At 42.5% G+C, this 19,284-nt stretch overlaps 3 protein-coding genes across 3 annotated transcripts in view; 2 read left to right on the forward strand and 1 right to left on the reverse strand.

Moving 5' to 3' along the window:
• LOC126557229 (neuropeptides capa receptor) overlaps window positions 1-8,696 on the forward strand; it is a 48,723-nt gene extending 40,027 nt beyond the window's left edge. Inside the window, exons 7-9 of the mRNA XM_050212934.1 lie at window positions 658-856; window positions 4,932-5,042; window positions 7,981-8,696. Of these exons, the coding sequence (XP_050068891.1) occupies window positions 658-856; window positions 4,932-5,042; window positions 7,981-8,691 (1,021 nt within the window). The 3' untranslated portion in view covers window positions 8,692-8,696. The remainder of the gene's footprint in view (window positions 1-657; window positions 857-4,931; window positions 5,043-7,980) is intronic.
• Window positions 8,697-12,467: 3,771 nt separating this feature from the next.
• On the reverse strand, window positions 12,468-14,243 carry LOC126557980 (uncharacterized). Its single transcript, XM_050213908.1, has 3 exons — window positions 13,762-14,243; window positions 12,891-13,577; window positions 12,468-12,821 (listed from the first exon to the last, which is right to left on the reverse strand). The coding sequence occupies exons 1-3, from the start codon at window positions 14,077-14,079 to the stop codon at window positions 12,468-12,470; spliced, it is 1,359 nt and encodes a 452-aa protein (XP_050069865.1). The 5' UTR covers window positions 14,080-14,243.
• A 292-nt stretch (window positions 14,244-14,535) lies between these two features.
• LOC126557325 (another transcription unit protein) overlaps window positions 14,536-19,284 on the forward strand; it is an 81,713-nt gene continuing 76,964 nt past the window's right edge. The window contains exons 1-3 of the mRNA XM_050213047.1: window positions 14,536-14,648; window positions 14,709-14,814; window positions 14,886-16,776. Of these exons, the coding sequence (XP_050069004.1) occupies window positions 14,618-14,648; window positions 14,709-14,814; window positions 14,886-16,764 (2,016 nt within the window). The 5' untranslated portion in view covers window positions 14,536-14,617 and the 3' untranslated portion in view covers window positions 16,765-16,776. The remainder of the gene's footprint in view (window positions 14,649-14,708; window positions 14,815-14,885; window positions 16,777-19,284) is intronic.

Genomic DNA, 19,284 nt, shown 5'->3' on the forward strand with positions numbered 1-19,284 from the left:
ACAAATCTCATACTGATAACGGCTAGACGACGTATTGTCAAAGCATTGTCATTTATTTCTGTTGTTTACATATTGCAAGCCTTGTACAACAACAGCTATGGTAATAATGCTCACACTCATACGTTTCGCCATAAATCGGTTCTAGGGCGATCTTGAGAGAAAAAAAACTACAAAGGAAGTATTTTCAACATACGTTACACGCCTTCTTATAACATTTTACTCGTTCAAAACGAGGCATGAGCTGGGGTAAGAGAAAAGGGTAATGCATGCTCGTCTCCCCGCGCATATCGTTCGTGGTAACCGTTATTACAATCTCTTTTCATAACACAACTCTTGAATGAACGATGGAAGGATGCCCACATGTACCCACGGATACACAAATCGAAGATATGGAATAAAAATTTATCAGCATCCGATCGTAAAATGTTTTGCTTTTTTTGATTACGGTCTGTGTTGTTGTTTTCCTGATACCTATCTTATGTACAGTCCAAAACGGAGGGACCTATAACTATCAAATCTCATGACACATCTCACATTTTTCATAATTTTATATCTCCACTAAATCAAACTCGCTAACTTTTTTCTGTGTTTGAAAATACACGTTTTCTACACGTAATCCGATTGTCATGTTTTCCGCCTGCCTGTTTATCTTTACAGCACCATCAATCCGATTCTGTACAATGTGATGTCCCATCGGTATCGAGTCGCATTTCGAGAAACGCTGTGCGGTAGGCGGCGCGGTTTCGGCACTGGATTTGCGCGCGATCAGTCCAGCTTCCGGGAGACGACAATCGACGTGAACATGGCGGGCGGTAATGGTGGCAGTGGGTACGGTGGCTACGAAAATTCTAGGCTGGTAGGTATATTTCTACGCGTCTGCAAGACTGCTCTTTGAAAGGATTCAAACTTCGATTAAGTTTCTTCGAGGCTAATTTAGCTGCTTAGCGCATTCTGGCTGGGAATGTTTCAAAGAAGAATGTGCTAACGATTTAAAAGGACACAGCTATTTAATTAAAAACTACAACCGTCTTGCTATTGCGATGAACGCATTCTTGGAACGAAGGAATGTGGTAAACCTAAATTCAGCAGAACGGTGTAAATTAGTTTGCACAAAACAATTTATCGTCAAAATGCTAGAACAATTTCTTATCTTGAGATGATAACTAGCAATTAATAGTAGAGTTGTAGCTATTTTCCGACATTCTGCTATATTTTATATCCTTTATTTAAAACGACACGTTAAAATCGCGACGATAACATTAAATTTTATGGTTTCTGTATGATTTTCTCATTGCTGAACATAGTCTGAGTGGCCTTTTAGTGCCAAATGAAACTTTTAACCCAAAGAGACTATTAAGCAATTAAATAACTTCACCTTTAATGTGCTTTCCGCACTCCATTACCACTACCTGACATTGCAGCTTGAATTTAACTAATAACCTCTTGTTTCGAAACACATACGTGTACCGTACGCGTGGGCACTGGTACTCAACAAGCTCGGATACATCGAGCGCACCTATACTGCTGGACTACCATTTCTGCAAATGGATGGAAATTTCCTCGAAAGCAGATTAACACATTAGCACCGAGCTGCTAATTGAGATGTTTTAACAACGACCAGGCGCCTCCACCGGGGTTTGTCGGATCCTTCAACTGAAGCGGTTTTCAGCCGATGGTTCAGAAAGCACACGGATTTCTGAACCATCGGCACAAATCCAAAAAAATATGAAAAGTCCGTTATATTTTAATGTTTGTTGTTTTTTTTTTTTTGTTTGTACGAAAAATCGATCAATATGCGGATGTATTTTTTACACGTTTGCGTGATTTTTTAAAAATTGTTTTGGAAGTTTTTTTTAAATCATTTACATAAATATCAAATCTTCAATTTTTAAAACTACATCCGTTTCTCTGTGTTAGGAAGAGGGTGGAGAAGAATTGATATAGCGAAGCTGATAAACATGCTTTCAACCCCATTCATGCAACTTAAAATAATGTCAGAAAGATTAATGCTTTAACAACGTAATTTAAGACGACAATGAGCTTCAGAATGGGCTTATCAATTACCTTTAAAATACTTGAATTGAAATTGAATTTCAAAATTCTACCGATAATCCTACCGATACCTGCCATCAATTTGTCATTTTTTTTTTGTGTAACTTCACTAATGCATCTTTCTGGAAACTGAAAGCACACCAATGTCCCTTTCTCAATCACCGATTTGACACTCGTTGGCATTCGTTGGCAACAGTAGTACATCATAAACTTTGCGCCCAAGTTCATGAAATCACAAATATTTGACTGACTGTGCGTCGACCCGGCACTTCGTGGAAAACCGTTCCACCCCCCACACACAGTTAGGCAGGACAGATGCCAGGCATTCGCGTTCCGAACGTTTCCGAGAAAGAAAAAAGAAAAGAAAGCATAAGCGCATACCGCATCTTCCTACACGGCAAATCGGCTTCAAACCGTTTGTCATTGGCGAGTGATGGGTTGGAAAATTGAATTTACCAATCCGACGGCCACTCGGTCACGGTATCATGAATGAATGTGTTTTGTGTGTTTTTGATGCTTGAAATGTTCGTTTGCATTTGTTGTTTGGCAACAAAACACACAAAATTCATATTCTGTTTCGTTGATTTGTGGAAGTTCGTAAAGTCTGTAAAGATCCAATGGAAGAATATGTTTAAAAAAAAAAAGAGACACATTTTTTATTTATGCTGCTCCCACTTGAGTCGCTTGCTTCAGCCAGTTATTTTGTTACATTTGAGTTTCTTAAAGGATTATTCGTTTTAGAAAGACGAACAATTTTTTTTTATACATTGAAGAACCGTCAGGCCGTATAACTTAACCATGAAAAACGTCCTGTTTGCCGAATAGGAAATTAAGTAACAAAATATTTAGCAGCCATTCGAATAGCTTTCGGTCGACGTCAAGTTGTTTCGCTGGCATTATCGTAAAGAAAGAACAACACATAATCTTGTTCCATTGAGATTCTCTCGTGTCAGGTTTGTGCTGAAATTTGTCTGTGTGTCGAAGTTTTACAGCAGGCATCTTAGTTTAGCTACAAAGTAATGTAAAGTGATGTATATCCGTTATTTTCCTAATTTTCACCGTGCTTTTCTTTGTTTTAACAACCTATAAATAAAAAATCCCTTAAACTGGTTATAACTTTACATTTAATTTTTGAGAGTTGCCGTACAAAGACTCAAAGTCGGTTGATATCATGGTTCAGTCATAAACAGGAAGTTCGGCATTGGGATCTAGACGGGAGCAAGATGAGTGGGTCCGCGAATAACCCGATACTATATTTTGTCTTGGAAAGGCTTAAAAACTATGTTTATTTTATCCATCAGCTGGATTTGTGTAATACTGCAAATACGATAGATGTCTTAACGGCAAAATTTAAAGGCCTAATATTTGGACTGGTAAACATTTTTAGACAATATTTTGTTTTACTTTCCACTCCGGTTATAAAAACCTTTTTTATCCAAGGTATGAATACAGTTTTTATTAACTTCACGTAGCCATTCGAGCTCAAACTTTGCGAGGTTTGCGAGGAATTCTGCTGTACGAACGTAAATATATCGTTAGCTAAAAACCTGTTCTTGATAAATGCTCATAGATTCCATTGCAAGTCATTATAATACTATTCTTTTCTATATCTAATATCTTTTATTAATCACATTAAGTTTGTCTTTTTTGCTTAACTCCAAGGTGACAGCTCATTGCCGTATTGCCACATTAAGATCTATAATCGTATCTATATTAAAATTCACTGGATACAAAAAAAAGGAGATAGTTTCTAATTTCCCTCTCGAAAAAAATCCTGGAATAATCCTCGTATTGGGGGGCGGCCCGGTGGTGAAAGCGATATCGGTGCCAGTCTTCACATTGCAGGACCGGTGCTCTAACTAACTATCCAACTACGTGGTATCCGGGCAAGTCTAGTAAGCCATTCAATGGCCAACGTGACCCAGAAGGTCGTTAAGTCAAGAAGTAGAATTCGAGAGCCAAGAAGTAGAATAGTAGAAGTAGAAAGCTTCATACGAGCCTATCCAAGTACTTCCGTTTAGTGGGTATAGTTTGGCATGATCCTCATGGTAGTAGGTAAATATAATTTGTTTCGAAAGCCTGTATCGCATCGAATAGCCGAGTGGAGTTCTCCAATCCACGGTGCATTAGCGATGTACGTGGAATATTATTTAGCATATGGAATAAATCGTTGCGGCATAAAAATTAAATACAATTCTAATCAAAAATCGTCGGTGGTGTAATATATACCTTCGAAAGGATCGTACATGATCAAATTTGCTAAAAAAAACATATACTATCCATCACATTAAGCGAAAATGAAAACCCCATTTCATATTCATACGAGAAAGCAACGGTTTTACGGCGTACTCTGCTGCATGAATATTAAAAAAGTTCAACTTAGACGAAAAAATATCCCATCAACATTCCGGACGTTGCATCAGGTTTCAATCGGGCAAAACGAACGAAACGTGTTATGTTTGGTAAAAAAAAAGCAGCCTTTTACAACCACATTGACCGACCCGGTTTACAAGAGCCACAGACTTAAAACTCAACAGTCATGATATTTAATTCTGCGAACGGTAAAGATTTTATGCAGACCAAGTTAACGAAGAAAAACAATGAGAACTCGCTACCACATATACCGACAAAACTTTAAGGTTAAGAAAAACACACCGTTTTCTTGGAGCTGTGTTAGGTGGAGTGTGTGGTTAGGTGGATTTTTAATTTTGTTTCTTCATTTTATTCTCCGAAAAGATCAAATTTGGCGCTTTTCTACAGCGTCCTGGTTACGGCACCAGTCAAAGATTGCTGCAAAATTTCTATGGTTTATGATAATAAAATACTAACCATGACTTGAACTTTGGACCAACGAGAATAACAAGTTTCCTCCATTACAGCTACGGGCCCGATCAATGATGCAATCAAAACGATCCCGATTTCGAGGCACTCTGCACGCGAACAACAGTATACGGTACAGTGACAACTGCATTCGCCGGAATTCCCTGCAGGTATGACTTTTGACTTTCAGCTTAAACGCCAACTCATTTCCTTTCTCTAGAGGCAACAACAATTCCCGTTGCGTCGATTTTCGTTGACTCGATCCGCTCTAGCTGTAGCACATGTAACTGAGTTCACTTCTCAACGTGAAGTGCTGTCCGTCCGTTTCGCAAAATCACTACGCACAACAACGGTTCCGTTACATTATTCCATTTCATTAGCGTTCACATGATAAGGATCGCGTTACATGTCGGCGTGCTTTGTTCCAGGACAACCTGGGTTGCCAGGTTTTGGCAGCAAAGTAACATCAGCCGGGAGGTTTTTAGTTCTGCATGAATGGTTCACTGCTGACCTACATCTGGCGGTGCTGTCTTTTATTTCAGCCAAATAGTTTTGCTCCCCTCTCTTCGATTTCAACCCTGTTGGAAATCGAACGCAGTTTTTCCTTTTCGGGAAAGAGAGCGAGAATGTTCTGGTTTCGGGGTGCCTTTAATGGGAGGTTGATTGGAAATTGGCTCCCTTTCGGATCATTCAATTCATTCCCGTTCACTCTTCAGATTCAGCAGCGTGGAAGCAATCTTTGATCTAACATATTTCATCTTTACGAGAGGTTTTACTCAGCGAAAACCTTTTCCAAAGATAAGAGGATCCGAGAAAATGAACAGAAACGAAAACGGCTCCGTTTCAATCGATCGATCGACGGTAATGCATCACGTTCACCAACAGATAGTGTATTATTGTATCGATTCCGATGACTATTTTATTTGCCAGATAAGGACCATACAGAATAAACAAAACAAAAAACTACGAGAACTATAACTACTTTTCTCCCTTAAGAGTATTGGAAAACCAGCACCGTCGTAAAGATGTAATACAAACACACCTTTCTTTGATTTTCATTCTTCAACTTTTCAAACTCAAGCGCACCACTCACATAAGCGTCATATCCTGGAAACATACAACAAACCGTATAGCGGACATACAAAGTAAGCAAACCTAAGAAAGCCCGAGTGTCTGTCTGTCTTCACTTTAATCCCCTCCAATCGGTACCTTCCTAGTCCGATACGATACCCTTTGTATATGTGTATCTGTGTGTCACCCGATACATTGCCAGCTGGAATGCTTCCAATGCCTAATCTTGACCGATGTGCCCAATGAAGCTTTTGTTCTGGATTGGAGACAGTTCGCCACAGTAAGACTCCCATCTTCCGCCAATCTGTACTCCTTCTTGCTTCCAACTATTTTTCCGTTCGATTTCTCTTCCACCGATGACATTATCAACACATAACACGCCCGGTTACAGCACGCATCACGTATTGAACGGATACGATAGGGATTCTTTTAGGATATGGCAACAAAATCGAGCAAGATGGGATAGCAAACGATAAGATGGTGAACGTCCGGAGGATGTACATTACATCATCGTGCAACTGACCAAATACTGAGAGCGCACATAGAGAGAGCTGCTAGGGTTTGGCAAGCATCGTCTACTACCGAAAGCTCAGGTCCAGCAGTTTACTCTCTAATAATAAATATGTTTACTAATGGACACCCTGACCAGCATCGACGCCAAGAATTGATTGTATATCATTAGTTTTACCTCCCCCCCTTTCTTATGCTTGTACATGTGTCCTTGTCGGATGAACTTTTCTCTCCCTTAAAGGGATCCGATTCCAAAAGAGCATTTTCTGCACTGTTTACCTGCTGTGTCTCGTTGATTCATTTGTATCCTGTAAATACACTAGGTCCAGTTTTCATAGTGCTGCCATTTTTGGAAGATTTTTTAAGGTTAAACTTAAACATAAAGGTTGATTTATATTCTTTGAGAAGATAGCTTTGTCATGTATTGTAATAAATTGTTACATTTTCCTGTTTAAGAATCTTGTTTATTTTAAATTAAGTTAAAAATGGGGTTTTCAGACACGCCTGAAAAGTAGTGCTTACTGATTATGTTCAATGTTTGAACATGTAGAGATTAGATTTTCTCGAGAACAGAATTGTTTAACAGAATGTCTTAGGTCCTATAGAGATAACATTCAGTCTTTTCAGATTCTTATTCAAGTTTTATCTATCCTGAGGAACCAAATTTACACCTTATTACCGTATTGTACCGTTCCGTATATCGTATAACTATTTCCAATTCCATTCTTCAGCGTTGAAATAATTCAACTTGTTTTGTAAATAGCCAAGAGAGGTTTAAAATTCTATTTCATCGAGAACAGTGTTCTAAAATAGCCTGAACTATGCTAGTTCATCTTCAAGATCTTAAAAATTCATACAAATCGGTGTTGTCATGTGAAATTTTTACCACACTTCAAGTCATATCAAGAAAATTCAAATCAATCAAGATCGTGTCAACAGTCTGGATCTACCTGTGAATGATATTTCACTTCAAAGCGTTTGTAATACCTTGTAATGCTGATACCCCAATTTTCAAAAGTCTATAAGTTTTATTTAATGTATTTGAATCCCATGCATTTCAAGAAGACAAAGTGTTTTAGATGTAGTGACGGAAACGGCACCGGTCTTCTCACAACAAGAACGACTGACTGGCTGTTCAATGCGAGTAAATTAAGTCACGGAAACCAGGATTGGCAACCGAAGACTTCCTGAGATTGTAGTGCCAAAGAAGAAGAAAAAGCCTTAAGATCTACTGACTCTAATACAGCTGACCTCATCATGTATGACTACTTTGTTGTTTCATTCTAATCTTTACATTCAAAAAAGGGACTTCAAACGTAAGTCATTTTTAATCCAAGATTTCTTCCAAAACCAGGTGTCATTATAGAAACTGGACGCAGTGTAGTGACAAGCTTTGTAGCAAACCCTTCACCTTCTCATGCCCACGATCTTCAACCTGTAAAGAGACTGACGATGTGATGTGATAATTAATATTGTTTTCTCATTCTGTACGTCCCCCTCTGCTTTCCTCTGTCTTTTTGTCTGCAGATTGGCAACATGCCCAGCAGCCGGAACTCTCTGTCGCCCAACCTTACCACCGACGTGGTGGTGATGCTGGAGAACAATCTCAACGGACGGCCCCGATGCTATACCACTTCCGCCACCACACTGGTCACGAACGTCGTCTCCAGCAACTCAACGGTGACAGAAAATAGCTTCAAGATACCGCTGATCAGCATTGACAAGCCGGGACCGGACCGAATCGTACTACCGCTAGTGGGCAATCCTAGCGGGTGCAGTACACCCGTCGAACCCGATGGTGCCAATTCTCACCACAATGGCGGTGGAAACCTCAACAATAGCTGTAAGAATAGTAGTAATAGTAACAATAATAACAATAACAGTGTGTGCAACAATAGAAACTATGACGCGGATGTGTCCATATCGGTGGACTCGGCAAACCACCACCAGCCGACTGGATCGGTTGCGTCGTCCTCACCGGCGACATCGCCATTACTCGCCTTACCGGCCGTTACGGTTGTGCTGGAAGCGGACCTGAAGCAGCCACCAATGATGGTGGAAGAACGGCTTGCCACGAGTGAATCGTTGCATCACGTCGTCCAGCACGATGAAAGCACCTGTCAGGATGTACCGACCGTACCGACGTTTCATTATCATCCTAATCTGCTCCAGCAGCGGTGTGGCGAAATGGATGAGGTCGTACTGCTGACCGATACAAAGCGTGAGACGTGCATTTAACAGTACTGCAGTGAGGGAAGCCACCCGAGGGAACACTGCAAGACACGTTAAAGAGAGATACTCAGACTGGTAGGAAGGGAAAGAAGGAAGGGAAGCGGGTGGTACTTTTTACCAGCCGTCGTATAGTACTGCAAGCGGCACGTGTCACAGAGGTTACCGACGGACGTACCGACACTTGACAAATCCAAAGAACGCTTGTGCAAATTCCACAGTTTAGTTTAAATTGTTATGATCTACCGGATACCATCGATAATAGTGGCAGTAGTTCAAGTACTAAACGTAGTATTAATGTAGTAAAAACCTCCCGTTCGACTGGTGGTTGCGAAAGCGAATGGCACAAAGATGTACAACAATGTGATGATGAGCTTACTAATAATACAACCCGTATTTTTCCCGAACTGCGTTTAGTTTGAGGGTGAGAACTAATAATCTTCCGCACATGTTGATCCCCGCTATGGCGAGACATTTGAAGAAACTGACTCTACCACACGTATAGATGCGTGGTAAAGACGAAACTAGCCATGCAAATCGATGTGGCGTATGTTACAGTAGGATAATACAATAGTGAATATATTTAAAGAACACGGGAGAGAGTGTGTGTGCGCGATAATGGTACAAACAGTTAATCTCCGCAACAAAACCTATGCCAGTCCCGAATATCGTATTGAGATTTGTGTCTTTGCGGTCTGCTGAATATCTGATCTGGTTTACATTTGACAGTAAACGATATCGTTGGTCCTATCGTATTCCCCTCAGGCTTCCGGAGAATTTTCCATTTGAGGATTTTTTACTCCGACGTTCGGTGTACTTAAAGAGATTCCCCGAAAGTTCGTTTAAACTGCATGTTTAATGGTTTGAGGCAAATTCACTTGTAATGGTACCTGCTCACAGTGTACCCGTTATTGCGATATGTTATTGCTCACTTAACCTAATCTACCCACTTCTAAAAACACAGAGCAAGTGACCAACGGCGATTAGAGAACTGTTTGAACGAGGATTACAGTCAACGGTTTTATGGAGATTGTTAGGTTCGGATGTGGCATACTGGGCAAGTTCTCAACTGGGCAAAAAGGAAACCGGAAACCATCCAAACAGCACTACCACAGCAACAACAAAAAGGAATCTCGCATGCACAGATAGGATGCCTCTGTGCGAAATCGTTAGAGCGCCCTTAAGGATCTGAATTAAAGATGCAAAAAATGACCAGAACTTACATACTTACACAATAAGCCTCCAAAACCCCTCCCAAATCAACTATCACCAACAAACACACACACACACTCTCTCTCACACACGGGTACACAGATCTTGGAAGGATATGTTTGTTGTATACAGAAGATAAATAAAAGTTTAAGATTATTGTACACGCCCGTGTGTCCTGCAAAGCGGGCTCAGTTCGCTGAATTTGTCCGAACCGAACAACGCCGGACGACGCTTTGTAGGCTTATGTGCGCACGTGCTTGCACACGTACGAGAAACTCCACGGTAAGTAGGCATTCGGGAACTTTATCTACCTCCTGCTTTGCTTGATGGGTGGTTTTAGGCGACCAAAACTTTTCGTTAAAGTTTTTTGTTTTGTCTGGATTTTTTGGGATGTTTTGTTTTGGGGGAAGTTGCGAGTCCACCGCTGTCCATCAAATCGGGAAGCGTAGCAAAGCTGCCAACCAAGTCGTACGATGGAAAGATAAGAGAATGGTACAGTCCGGTACGGTGCTTTATTGATTTCCGGTTAGTTTAGTCGGTAAGTGGTGTCATAACTTTCGGCCCATTCCAAAATGCGCGAAATTGCCGGACATGCTGTCGGTTATTTGATGTGCGAGGGATTGATTTGGTGCCGGAAGCGAAACGACCGGAAACTAAGTTTCGCGATGATTGGTTGTAGATGATTGATAGGAGAAGTGTATGTTGTGTTCATTTGTAGATCGTACTTAATTAGCTTCAAGCGAATCGCGAATGTTCAGAAGGATATTTTTTATATTTCAGGGAAGTTTTGAATAATAACGGTGATAAAAAAAATCAAATCCAATTGTTCCATTTATTTTTCATGAAACTCAAATACTTCTTGTAAAATTACAATCTCGGGAAGACTGAATTTACGGACAATGGAATCCAGGTCCTGATGGGTTTTATGTGCGGTCCTGGCGTGTAATGTGTTTGCACCCTAGCAAAATAGAAACATAACATACCAGACAATAATTTTCCATCATATGGACAAATTAATGACCAACCGAGCTCTTGATAAGAACCTTGAATTTATGACACAATTGTCTTCCTTTTAGTCACGGCCATGCGAAAGGGTTCCTGGTGCCTGGTTCGAATGATTGGGATAACTAGAAAATTCCATATACAGGAAGGCATAGAGTGATTTCATTCGTGCGTCCGCCATTAGGGCCGGTATATTGAATTGGTAAGACGCTAGACCCTGAGCGGTTTCATGGATTTATTCAGCAGACTTATTAGGAAAATTAAGATAATAAGGCTCAGCTAATGTTCAGATACGTTTTTTCTGACAAAGAAATGGACGTAGAAATTCTTTCCAGCAACCATACCTCCCAACATTACGGGTTGAAACATGGCACCAGACTCAGTATCACTCTTGCTCCAAAAAGATTAAAGACTCAACAACTTTGCTACTTCATCCACGTGTCTCGGATAGAAGATTCATATTCCGAAACTAAATTTTCATAATTAGCTGCTCGACAGGTATATAGTATTTTCTGGTACAATTGTTACCATGTTTAAAACCATTGCGCTTGTTGATAACAAACGTTAAGCTTACCGAGCCGTGTACTGTTTTAAATGTATGCCTTTTTGTTTATGATCTGGAAAAGTTTGTAAATTGCCTAATCGTCAAGAAGATTATAGATAGTTGTACGATGATTCTACGTTTATCCTGGTACTAAGCCTAAACAATCTTTTGTACTTACACACACTTACTAAAGGCCATTGGAAAGGCGGGTAATGTTAAAATACCTTCAATAATTGATGATTGAGTATGTGAAAAACGATTCAATTTTACAACGTTTTTATTTGATTATCTAAGTAATACGGCCAGGCCGTTGTTACGAAAAAAAATCTGATTATGTCATTTTCCATACTCTTATTCTTGCATTTGAATAGTTCTGTAGTGAGCAATTACGGGGGAACGATCCGGATGAGATTTGAACTAAGGACGCCGCTGTCGTCTCTACATCCGTGCCTTTTATAGTACTTGTAATGAAATCATATTCTTCTACATAACCCCATAATTACTAAATATAACATTCAAGTCTGCTTTTTTCGACGATAGTAACACATTTTTATTGGTTCTAACTTTTGTTGCAACTTTACAAAAATCACACAAACGCAAAAGTCGATGGCAAACTTGAAAGTCATGCACTTTTTATCGCTTTAACATATTTTACTTCTTTTTTTGTTTTGTTTTTATTAATGATCTCTGATCCAACATTACACCCAGAGAAAAAGAAAGAAAGTATCCCAAACACCACTAACAAAGCACCATGCACCAACCAAAATTTTTAATACATTTGGATTCGTACGAGGCAGAATTGTGATCTATTTTCACTCGTTTAATGGTAAAAAAAGCAAAAATGATTAAATGGCTTTTTTGTCCTAATCACCAAATCTGTCCTAGTAGCGAAACAAAATAGTGATTCAATAGGTTGGTCATTATCATAAAACAGCTAAACAAACCATAATGGAAACGGAAAAACTCGGCTACAGCAGTTGATGATCTATGAAACTTTGGACGTGACCTCTAAGGCCGACTACGGGATTTATCCACTAGCCGCTGCTACAAGTTGTAGCTGCACAGGTGCTCTCTCGGTATGGTGTTTATCGGCGAAGAACTGATCAACGTTCTCCAGCGTAAACTGAAACGGTGCATGCACATGGTCGCCGTTATCCTGCTCATTCTCCACAACAAGCGATTCCTTCCGGCTACGTTGGTACTTTGGTCCGAGGGCAGTAATCGCTTCTTGCAGTCCAAGTTCGGCAGCCGCAAGGAAATACTTCTTCGCCATCGAACGACTCGCACGCAGACCGGCGTACCCACGGGCATGAAAAACTCCAACGTTGTAAATCGCTTGCGGATGTCCCTGATTAGCAGCTTGTTGGTAGCATTCCAAGGCCTGAAAGCATTCCAAATAAAAAGGTTTTTTTTGTACGTCCGAACAGATCCAGCGCTAAACCATACATACCATGCCCATGTCCTTCGGCATGCCGTAACCTTGCTCGAAGCAAATGCCGAGATTAAACGCAGCACCGGCATGATGATGGCTGGCTCCCAGCTTCAAATGGGAAACGGCAGATTCGTATTCGCCCAGCTCCAAATTGCGGCACCCGAGCTGATACTCGATCTCACCCAGGACGGAGAGTAAGTTTTTGAACGCATCATCGATCGTTTCAGTCGCTCCTTCGTCCTTCGATGGTACTTCCGCCAAGGGAATGACACCGTTTGGTGCAGCAAATTCATCCGTCGAAGGAGCATTTACAGTCGGTTTCGTTTCGTTATTAACATGAAAAACGAAGCGCTGTAGCTCGCTACGGTTCTTGTCGATGTAGTCCACAAAATCTTGCCCATCGTAAGGTATGAAAGCGGCGACCGATTGGGCTAGGTTGTTCCTTCTTGGCTCCTTCCCAAACGACCAAGCTGTCTCCGGGATGGATGGTTTTGCGTACGGAGAAACGAAAGTAGATCCGGTTCGCAAACCAAAATACTGCGCCAACGCCTCACAGTGACGCGCCGACAGCCGACGATGTTCCGAGGCGTTCAACAGCAACTGGGAAGTAAAACCTCGGCCAAAGGATGGATGCTCGAACCGCCGCGTGCGACGATGAAGACAGAGCAGCTGGGTGGTGTACCATCCGCAGATAATGGCACTGGTCTGAAAAAGAAGCAAATAAACAAATATAGTGACTGTTGAAGAGTAAACCAGATAAGGATAAGGATCTTATCAGCTGGATGAATTTGTTTATATTTTGTTTAGGCGCCTTATGGAAGCTTCCTCTTTCCTCAGTAGGCTTCGCCTATCAAGATGAGTCAGCAGTAGTAACCCCATTCGAACTTACCCATGTTATAGCGCCCAACCAAGAGTGTTCGATGGGTGTCTGGTGGTATTCCTTCCGCTTGGTGCCCTCACGTTCCGACTGGTTCGAACCGGTACCGTACTCCCGGTTGGCCCGCTCACCAAGCTGATTCGGACGGGCAACATGAAGCAGACAGTATCGTTTACCATTGGCTTCATGCTGGACACGGCCGCGGGTCCCATCATCCGGTGGAGTTTCCCCACAGAACCGTTCTCCACAGTTCCAGGTGCGCGGTACTTCTAGTACATGGGCTGTCTTGTCGTACACATCGCGTATACGACGGGAAACATATTTCCACATCGTTTGATGCGCTCACTGCTGCATCGACGGTAAGTGATAGCTACACCGCTCCGGAACTGCAAGCTTCGAAGTAGGAACAGACACGAAAAATGAGTAGAAATCTGCGTAGAAAAAGAACTCGTTCAACAGCTAGCGGAGAAAAACAAACGCGGAATATGTCTGTTGTGTTTTTTTCTTTCCGCATTCGGTCGTGGATTTGACATGTTGGCTGCGTTGACAACACTCGCGTTCAAAACTATTGGACACATTTTTAATTGCAGACTTCTAGAATTTTATTATAAATCGGATGTTTTGTATTACCTAACAAAAATTTATTTAAAAAGTTTAGAACCAGCTTCTGATTTTATTTTAACGCTTGATAGAAAAAAAAATTGGCTGCGTACTTTATTGACCTCGTGACAGTATTCATCCGCATTTGACAAGCAAGGCACGCCACTGTCAAACGTAAATAAAGCGTTCGACTTGGCTTGTGGAAAAGTTGGAAAGTATTAACAAAACAAACGTTATTTAGCTTTAATTTGGTGTAATACAACTCCCGATGGCACGCGAAACAGAATCAGATGGATCAGGTAAGGGCTGTTAAGTGTTTTAAAAGATCCTATGTTAATATCTATCGAATACTTTTTCAGGTTCGGAATCGGGTTCTAGTCGCAGTAACAGCAGGAGTAGAAGTCGCAGCGGAACTCCTCAGGTAGCACCAACACCAGGATTTTCCTTAGAACATCATGATTCTCGGTTCGTTGCATATTATGGTGATATATCCAGCACATGTTACAAATGATATCCATTATGCGCTTTGGTTGCAGCTCCAACTCCCCCAATCAACACTCTCGGTCCGGTACACCGCCGCAGAACAGAAGTCGTTCAAATTCGCCCGGTTCTCAACGTTCACGGTCGGGTTCCGGTGCAAGGTCCCGTTCAGGCAGTAGATCTCCCACTCCAGGCAGTGCTCAGAAACGACAGAGTAGATCACGCAGCGGATCCGGATCGCCGGCCGGTTCCCACCGATCTGGTTCCGGTTCGAGGCATTCCCGTTCCCGGTCACGATCCCGCTCACAGGGATCCGGTAGTGGAAGGTCCCGTAGCGGCACACCACAAAACCGTTCGGAAAAGGGCACGCCCGTGAATAGATCGCGCAGTGGATCGGCCGCATCGGGATCACCTGGCTCGGGAAGGAAATCCCGTTCCCGTTCGCGCTCTGTTCGTTCCGGCTCAGCACGTAGTCGTTCCGGATCTGTACAATCACCGGTGAATGAAAAACGAAAGCGTGCCGTACTGAGTGATTCCGAATCGGACGATGGTGCCAAGAAGGAGGCGAAAAAGAAGAACAAACTTATTGACACGGACTCGGAGGAAGAGGCCGGTTCGGGGAAGGATGGTGCAGCGAAGGGAAAGGATGTAACGGCCGATGCACTGTTTGGTGATGCGGATGATATTAGCTCGGATGAAGGTGCCGGTGACGAGTCTGGCCGGGAGCGGGACGAGCTGGACGATTTGGAGGATGAACAACGCAAGCAGAATCAAGCTAGGGATCGATCAAGGGAACGGTCCCGCAGCCGAAGCCGCAGTAGAAGCCGTGACAGTGATCGCCGTTCGTCAGATGAAGAAGGCAACCGAGATCGATTGGCCCGGTGGGAGGAACCGAAAGAGCCGGAACCGGAACCGGAACCAATTCCGGAAACGCGCATTGATGTGGAGATTCCTCGTATTGTGACGGATCTCGGACGGGACATTCATTTCGTGAAGCTACCCAATTTCTTGTCCGTGGAGACACGCCCATTCGATGTGGACACGTACGAGGATGAAATCGACGAAGAGGAAACGCTCGACGAGGAAGGTCGTCAGCGGTTGAAGCTGAAGGTGGAAAACACAATCCGCTGGAGGAACAACATTGACCGTCAGGGGACGGCACAGCGCGAAACAAATGCTCGATTTGTCAAGTGGTCCGATGGCAGTATGAGTCTGCACCTTGGGTCGGAAATTTTCGACGTGTACAAACAACCGCTGCAGGGCGATCATAACCATCTGTTCATCCGACAGGGTACGGGTTTGCAGGGTCAGTCCGTATTCCGCACGAAGCTTACCTTCCGACCGCACTCGACCGAATCGTTTACCCATCAGAAGATGCTCATCTCGTTGGCCGATCGTTCGCAGAAAACGTCCGGCATCAAAATTCTTACCCAGGTCGGATTTGACCCGGACGCGGATCGCAAGCAGAACCTCAAGAAGGAGGAAGAGAAGCTACGGATGGCAATGCGTGCCAAACAGACGTCTTCGAAACCGAAGCGCGGACGAGATTCGGGTGCGAACGCTGGCAACGCGTACCACCACGATGAAGGTTCGGATGATGAGGGTGGCATATCGATAGCGGCCATTAAAAACAAATTCAAGGGTGACAAAGGAAAGGGGACCAGTGGGAAAGGGAACGCTGGCATTTACTCGTCCGACGAGGAAGGCTCGGATGTGGAAACGGGCCGACGGAAGAAAAATATTGACAAGAAAAAGGCGCTTAAATCGTTGGCCGATTCGGATGATAGCGATGCCGGGTCGGGATCGGAGGAAGGTTCACGCGGAACCCGGTCGCGTTCTAATTCGGGCTCCGGATCGGGGTCGGGTGGTGAAGGATCCGGTAGCGAGAAGAGCGGCGAAGGGGGCAATCGTTCTGAAGGAGATAGTGATGAATAAGGAACACGCCACGTTTGGTTACTTTTACGTATTCGAAAAACTAAAATAAAATTAAACAGAATTAAAAATACAACACACAATATGTATTTTTAGGTGGCATTCCGAAAATTATGATGAAAATGCTCACCTACATAGCGGAAATCTTTCCACGTGCGCCGTTGTCATTAGTTTCCCGGACGTTACACTAACGACGCTTTATCGCCATAGTAATCTGTTGATGCTCGATAAACACGCTGTGCGCACGTTGTCGCCTCGAGCAGCTGGACAACGGCAATAGAACGACAGTTGTTACTTACCATCGCGCGGAGCAAGAAGACACAACCGTAACGCTTCTTCGAAAAGAACTGCCCTAACAATGTGCTAGTGATTTAAATTTTGTTTTATACAGGGTAGTTGAAGTATGTTAAGTGTTTTGTAAAGTTGATCAAACGATCGCAGAGTATAGCCAACTGTTATAAACGAGAAGAAATGTTGTTCTCATCGATACCTTCCCTACCGGCGCTGTTCGACAATATGGCCTCGGACCGGGTCTTGTTCCGACGAACGAGAATGTAAGTACATTTTACAGTTTTAAGTAGAATTGTAAAAAAATCACCAAAGAGTTTGAATTGCAAAGACGCTTGATCGTGATGAAGTTTCGTTACCATAACTCTAAACTAACCTACCTCGATGTCAATGTCGAATCGGAATTGGGACAGGTTAATGGACTACCGGAAGTGGGTCAAGTATATCAAAAGACAACAATCGTTCCGATGAGCATTTGGATAGGGGAAAACTTTTGAACGTAGTTGATGATGATGATTGATTAGCATTCGTTAATGGTTCGATTATGGTAACGATTCCGGACAAGACCGAACGGGGGAATGTAATAACACAAGGCTTTCTGCGTCACAACAGCGCCATGTTGGCCATGTGCTTCTATCGACTAGTAATGATCCGAACGTTTAAGTTAAATGGGCAATTTATTTATTGCCTAGGTTCTAGTCTAAAAAAAATCCTGTTTTCACAATTTGAACTGTAAATATTTAAAATGGCTTCTTTTAAGACTCCTCCTATTAAGACCACACACAGTCTTATCCATTGATGACGCGACAGTCAGTTTGTGTGTATAGAGGATGCAAAAAATGCAATTGCTCCTAATGTGCATCGGCCAGACTAGACCATACCTTCCAAATGAACCCTGTCCGTCAGTCGGCTGCCGGTACTTGCAATCTGCGCATGTCCTTGCATCGAGCAAAGTGTCAATGTGCTCACCCCGTCATGTTGCATGGTATGTGAGGTAAAGTCGACGAGAGATTCGGACGCAGTGTATCGTATCTTCCGATTTCCGCAACTCTTCCGACGCATCATAAACTATTCGGTGGTCTATTTTAAGATATAGCTTGTGTGCATATTGGCCTTTTCACCACAAGATCCTTTTACATCTGCTGCATCGTACTGTGGGATATTGATATAACTATTATTTATCTCCAGCATCCGGAAACTAAAATCTGTCTTCGCATTTGGTGATAGTTCCTGTTGCGTTTGTTGGTAAATCAACTTAAGCGGCTTGCTTTATGTGAACACCCTCGGTTGATTGTATTAGCTGTGGCCATAAAAATGGCCAGTGGGTGTGTTATCATTGTCAAGGTTTCGTGTTGACCAGTTTGCTTGTTCTAAGTTTGTGCAGTGCCGTGGTCTTTGGGATGGTCGTCTAGCACGTTAATTGAGCGAAGTGTGGTGTGGAGCTGGATGCTGATGTCATTCGCCTTCTGTAGAAAGAACAAGAATCCGAGATGCTTTCGGCTTTCGATGTGTATTGTGTACAATAATGTAGAACTATAAGTGTAACTTACGTATTGGATAAAACAAGGCTGATACAGTAAAACAAATGTGTGTGTCTTAAGTGGAAAAGCAAGAAGCAATTTTCCCATCTCGGTCACTTTTGTAGGCAATATTTTGCACAAAATCGATTTTTGTATCCAACACTTGCTGGACAGTTAGTTCCTCTCTCCGGTGCTAAACAACGGTGTGCCAAACATCCTGCTCCATCGTCCTGTGCGCTATCCTTTTGGAGCATTTGCTGGCAAGTTGTGCTAAGGCGCCCGGTCGTGTTGTGGTACTGTTAAGATGAGACGAGACGAGACGTACCGGCGCATCACGCGTGAAAAGGTGGTAGTTAGAGGCAACACCACCATCCGGACGCTGGATTCAACAGTTTCCTTTCTGCCAATCGTAGAATCGTAAGTATTGACCGCGCAGTTGAAGAGAAGAACGATTTCTCTGGGGATGGAAAGGATGGGAATTATTTATTGACCAAGAATGCTAGTTATGGATGAAGGTGAAGCAAATGGGGAAAAAAAATCCACAAAATAATTATAAACACCCTTAATGGAATAATTTCCACTTCCTGCCGGCAAATATCAAATGTAGCAGCATATCTGTCCAGAAAAATCATACTCGACTAATATTTTGTAACATATTTCAACATAAAGATATTTAACTCCTAACCACATCAGGAACACATTATCTTTAATGAAT

The sequence above is a fragment of the Anopheles maculipalpis genome, chromosome 2RL (genome assembly GCF_943734695.1).
Source record: "Anopheles maculipalpis chromosome 2RL, idAnoMacuDA_375_x, whole genome shotgun sequence".
NCBI classification, from domain to species: Eukaryota; Metazoa; Arthropoda; class Insecta; order Diptera; family Culicidae; genus Anopheles; species Anopheles maculipalpis.

Excerpts from the sequence above, each read along its gene's own strand:
- LOC126557980 (XM_050213908.1), bottom strand. The coding sequence starts at position 14,079 with ATGTGGAAATATGTTTCCCGTCGTATACGCGATGTGTACGACAAGACA. Across the intron at positions 13,578-13,761 it reads GGTTGGGCGCTATAACATGG|ACCAGTGCCATTATCTGCGG; the intron begins GTAAGTTCGAAT and ends CTTCTTTTTCAG. Across the intron at positions 12,822-12,890 it reads TGCCGAAGGACATGGGCATG|GCCTTGGAATGCTACCAACA; the intron begins GTATGTATGGTT and ends GAATGCTTTCAG.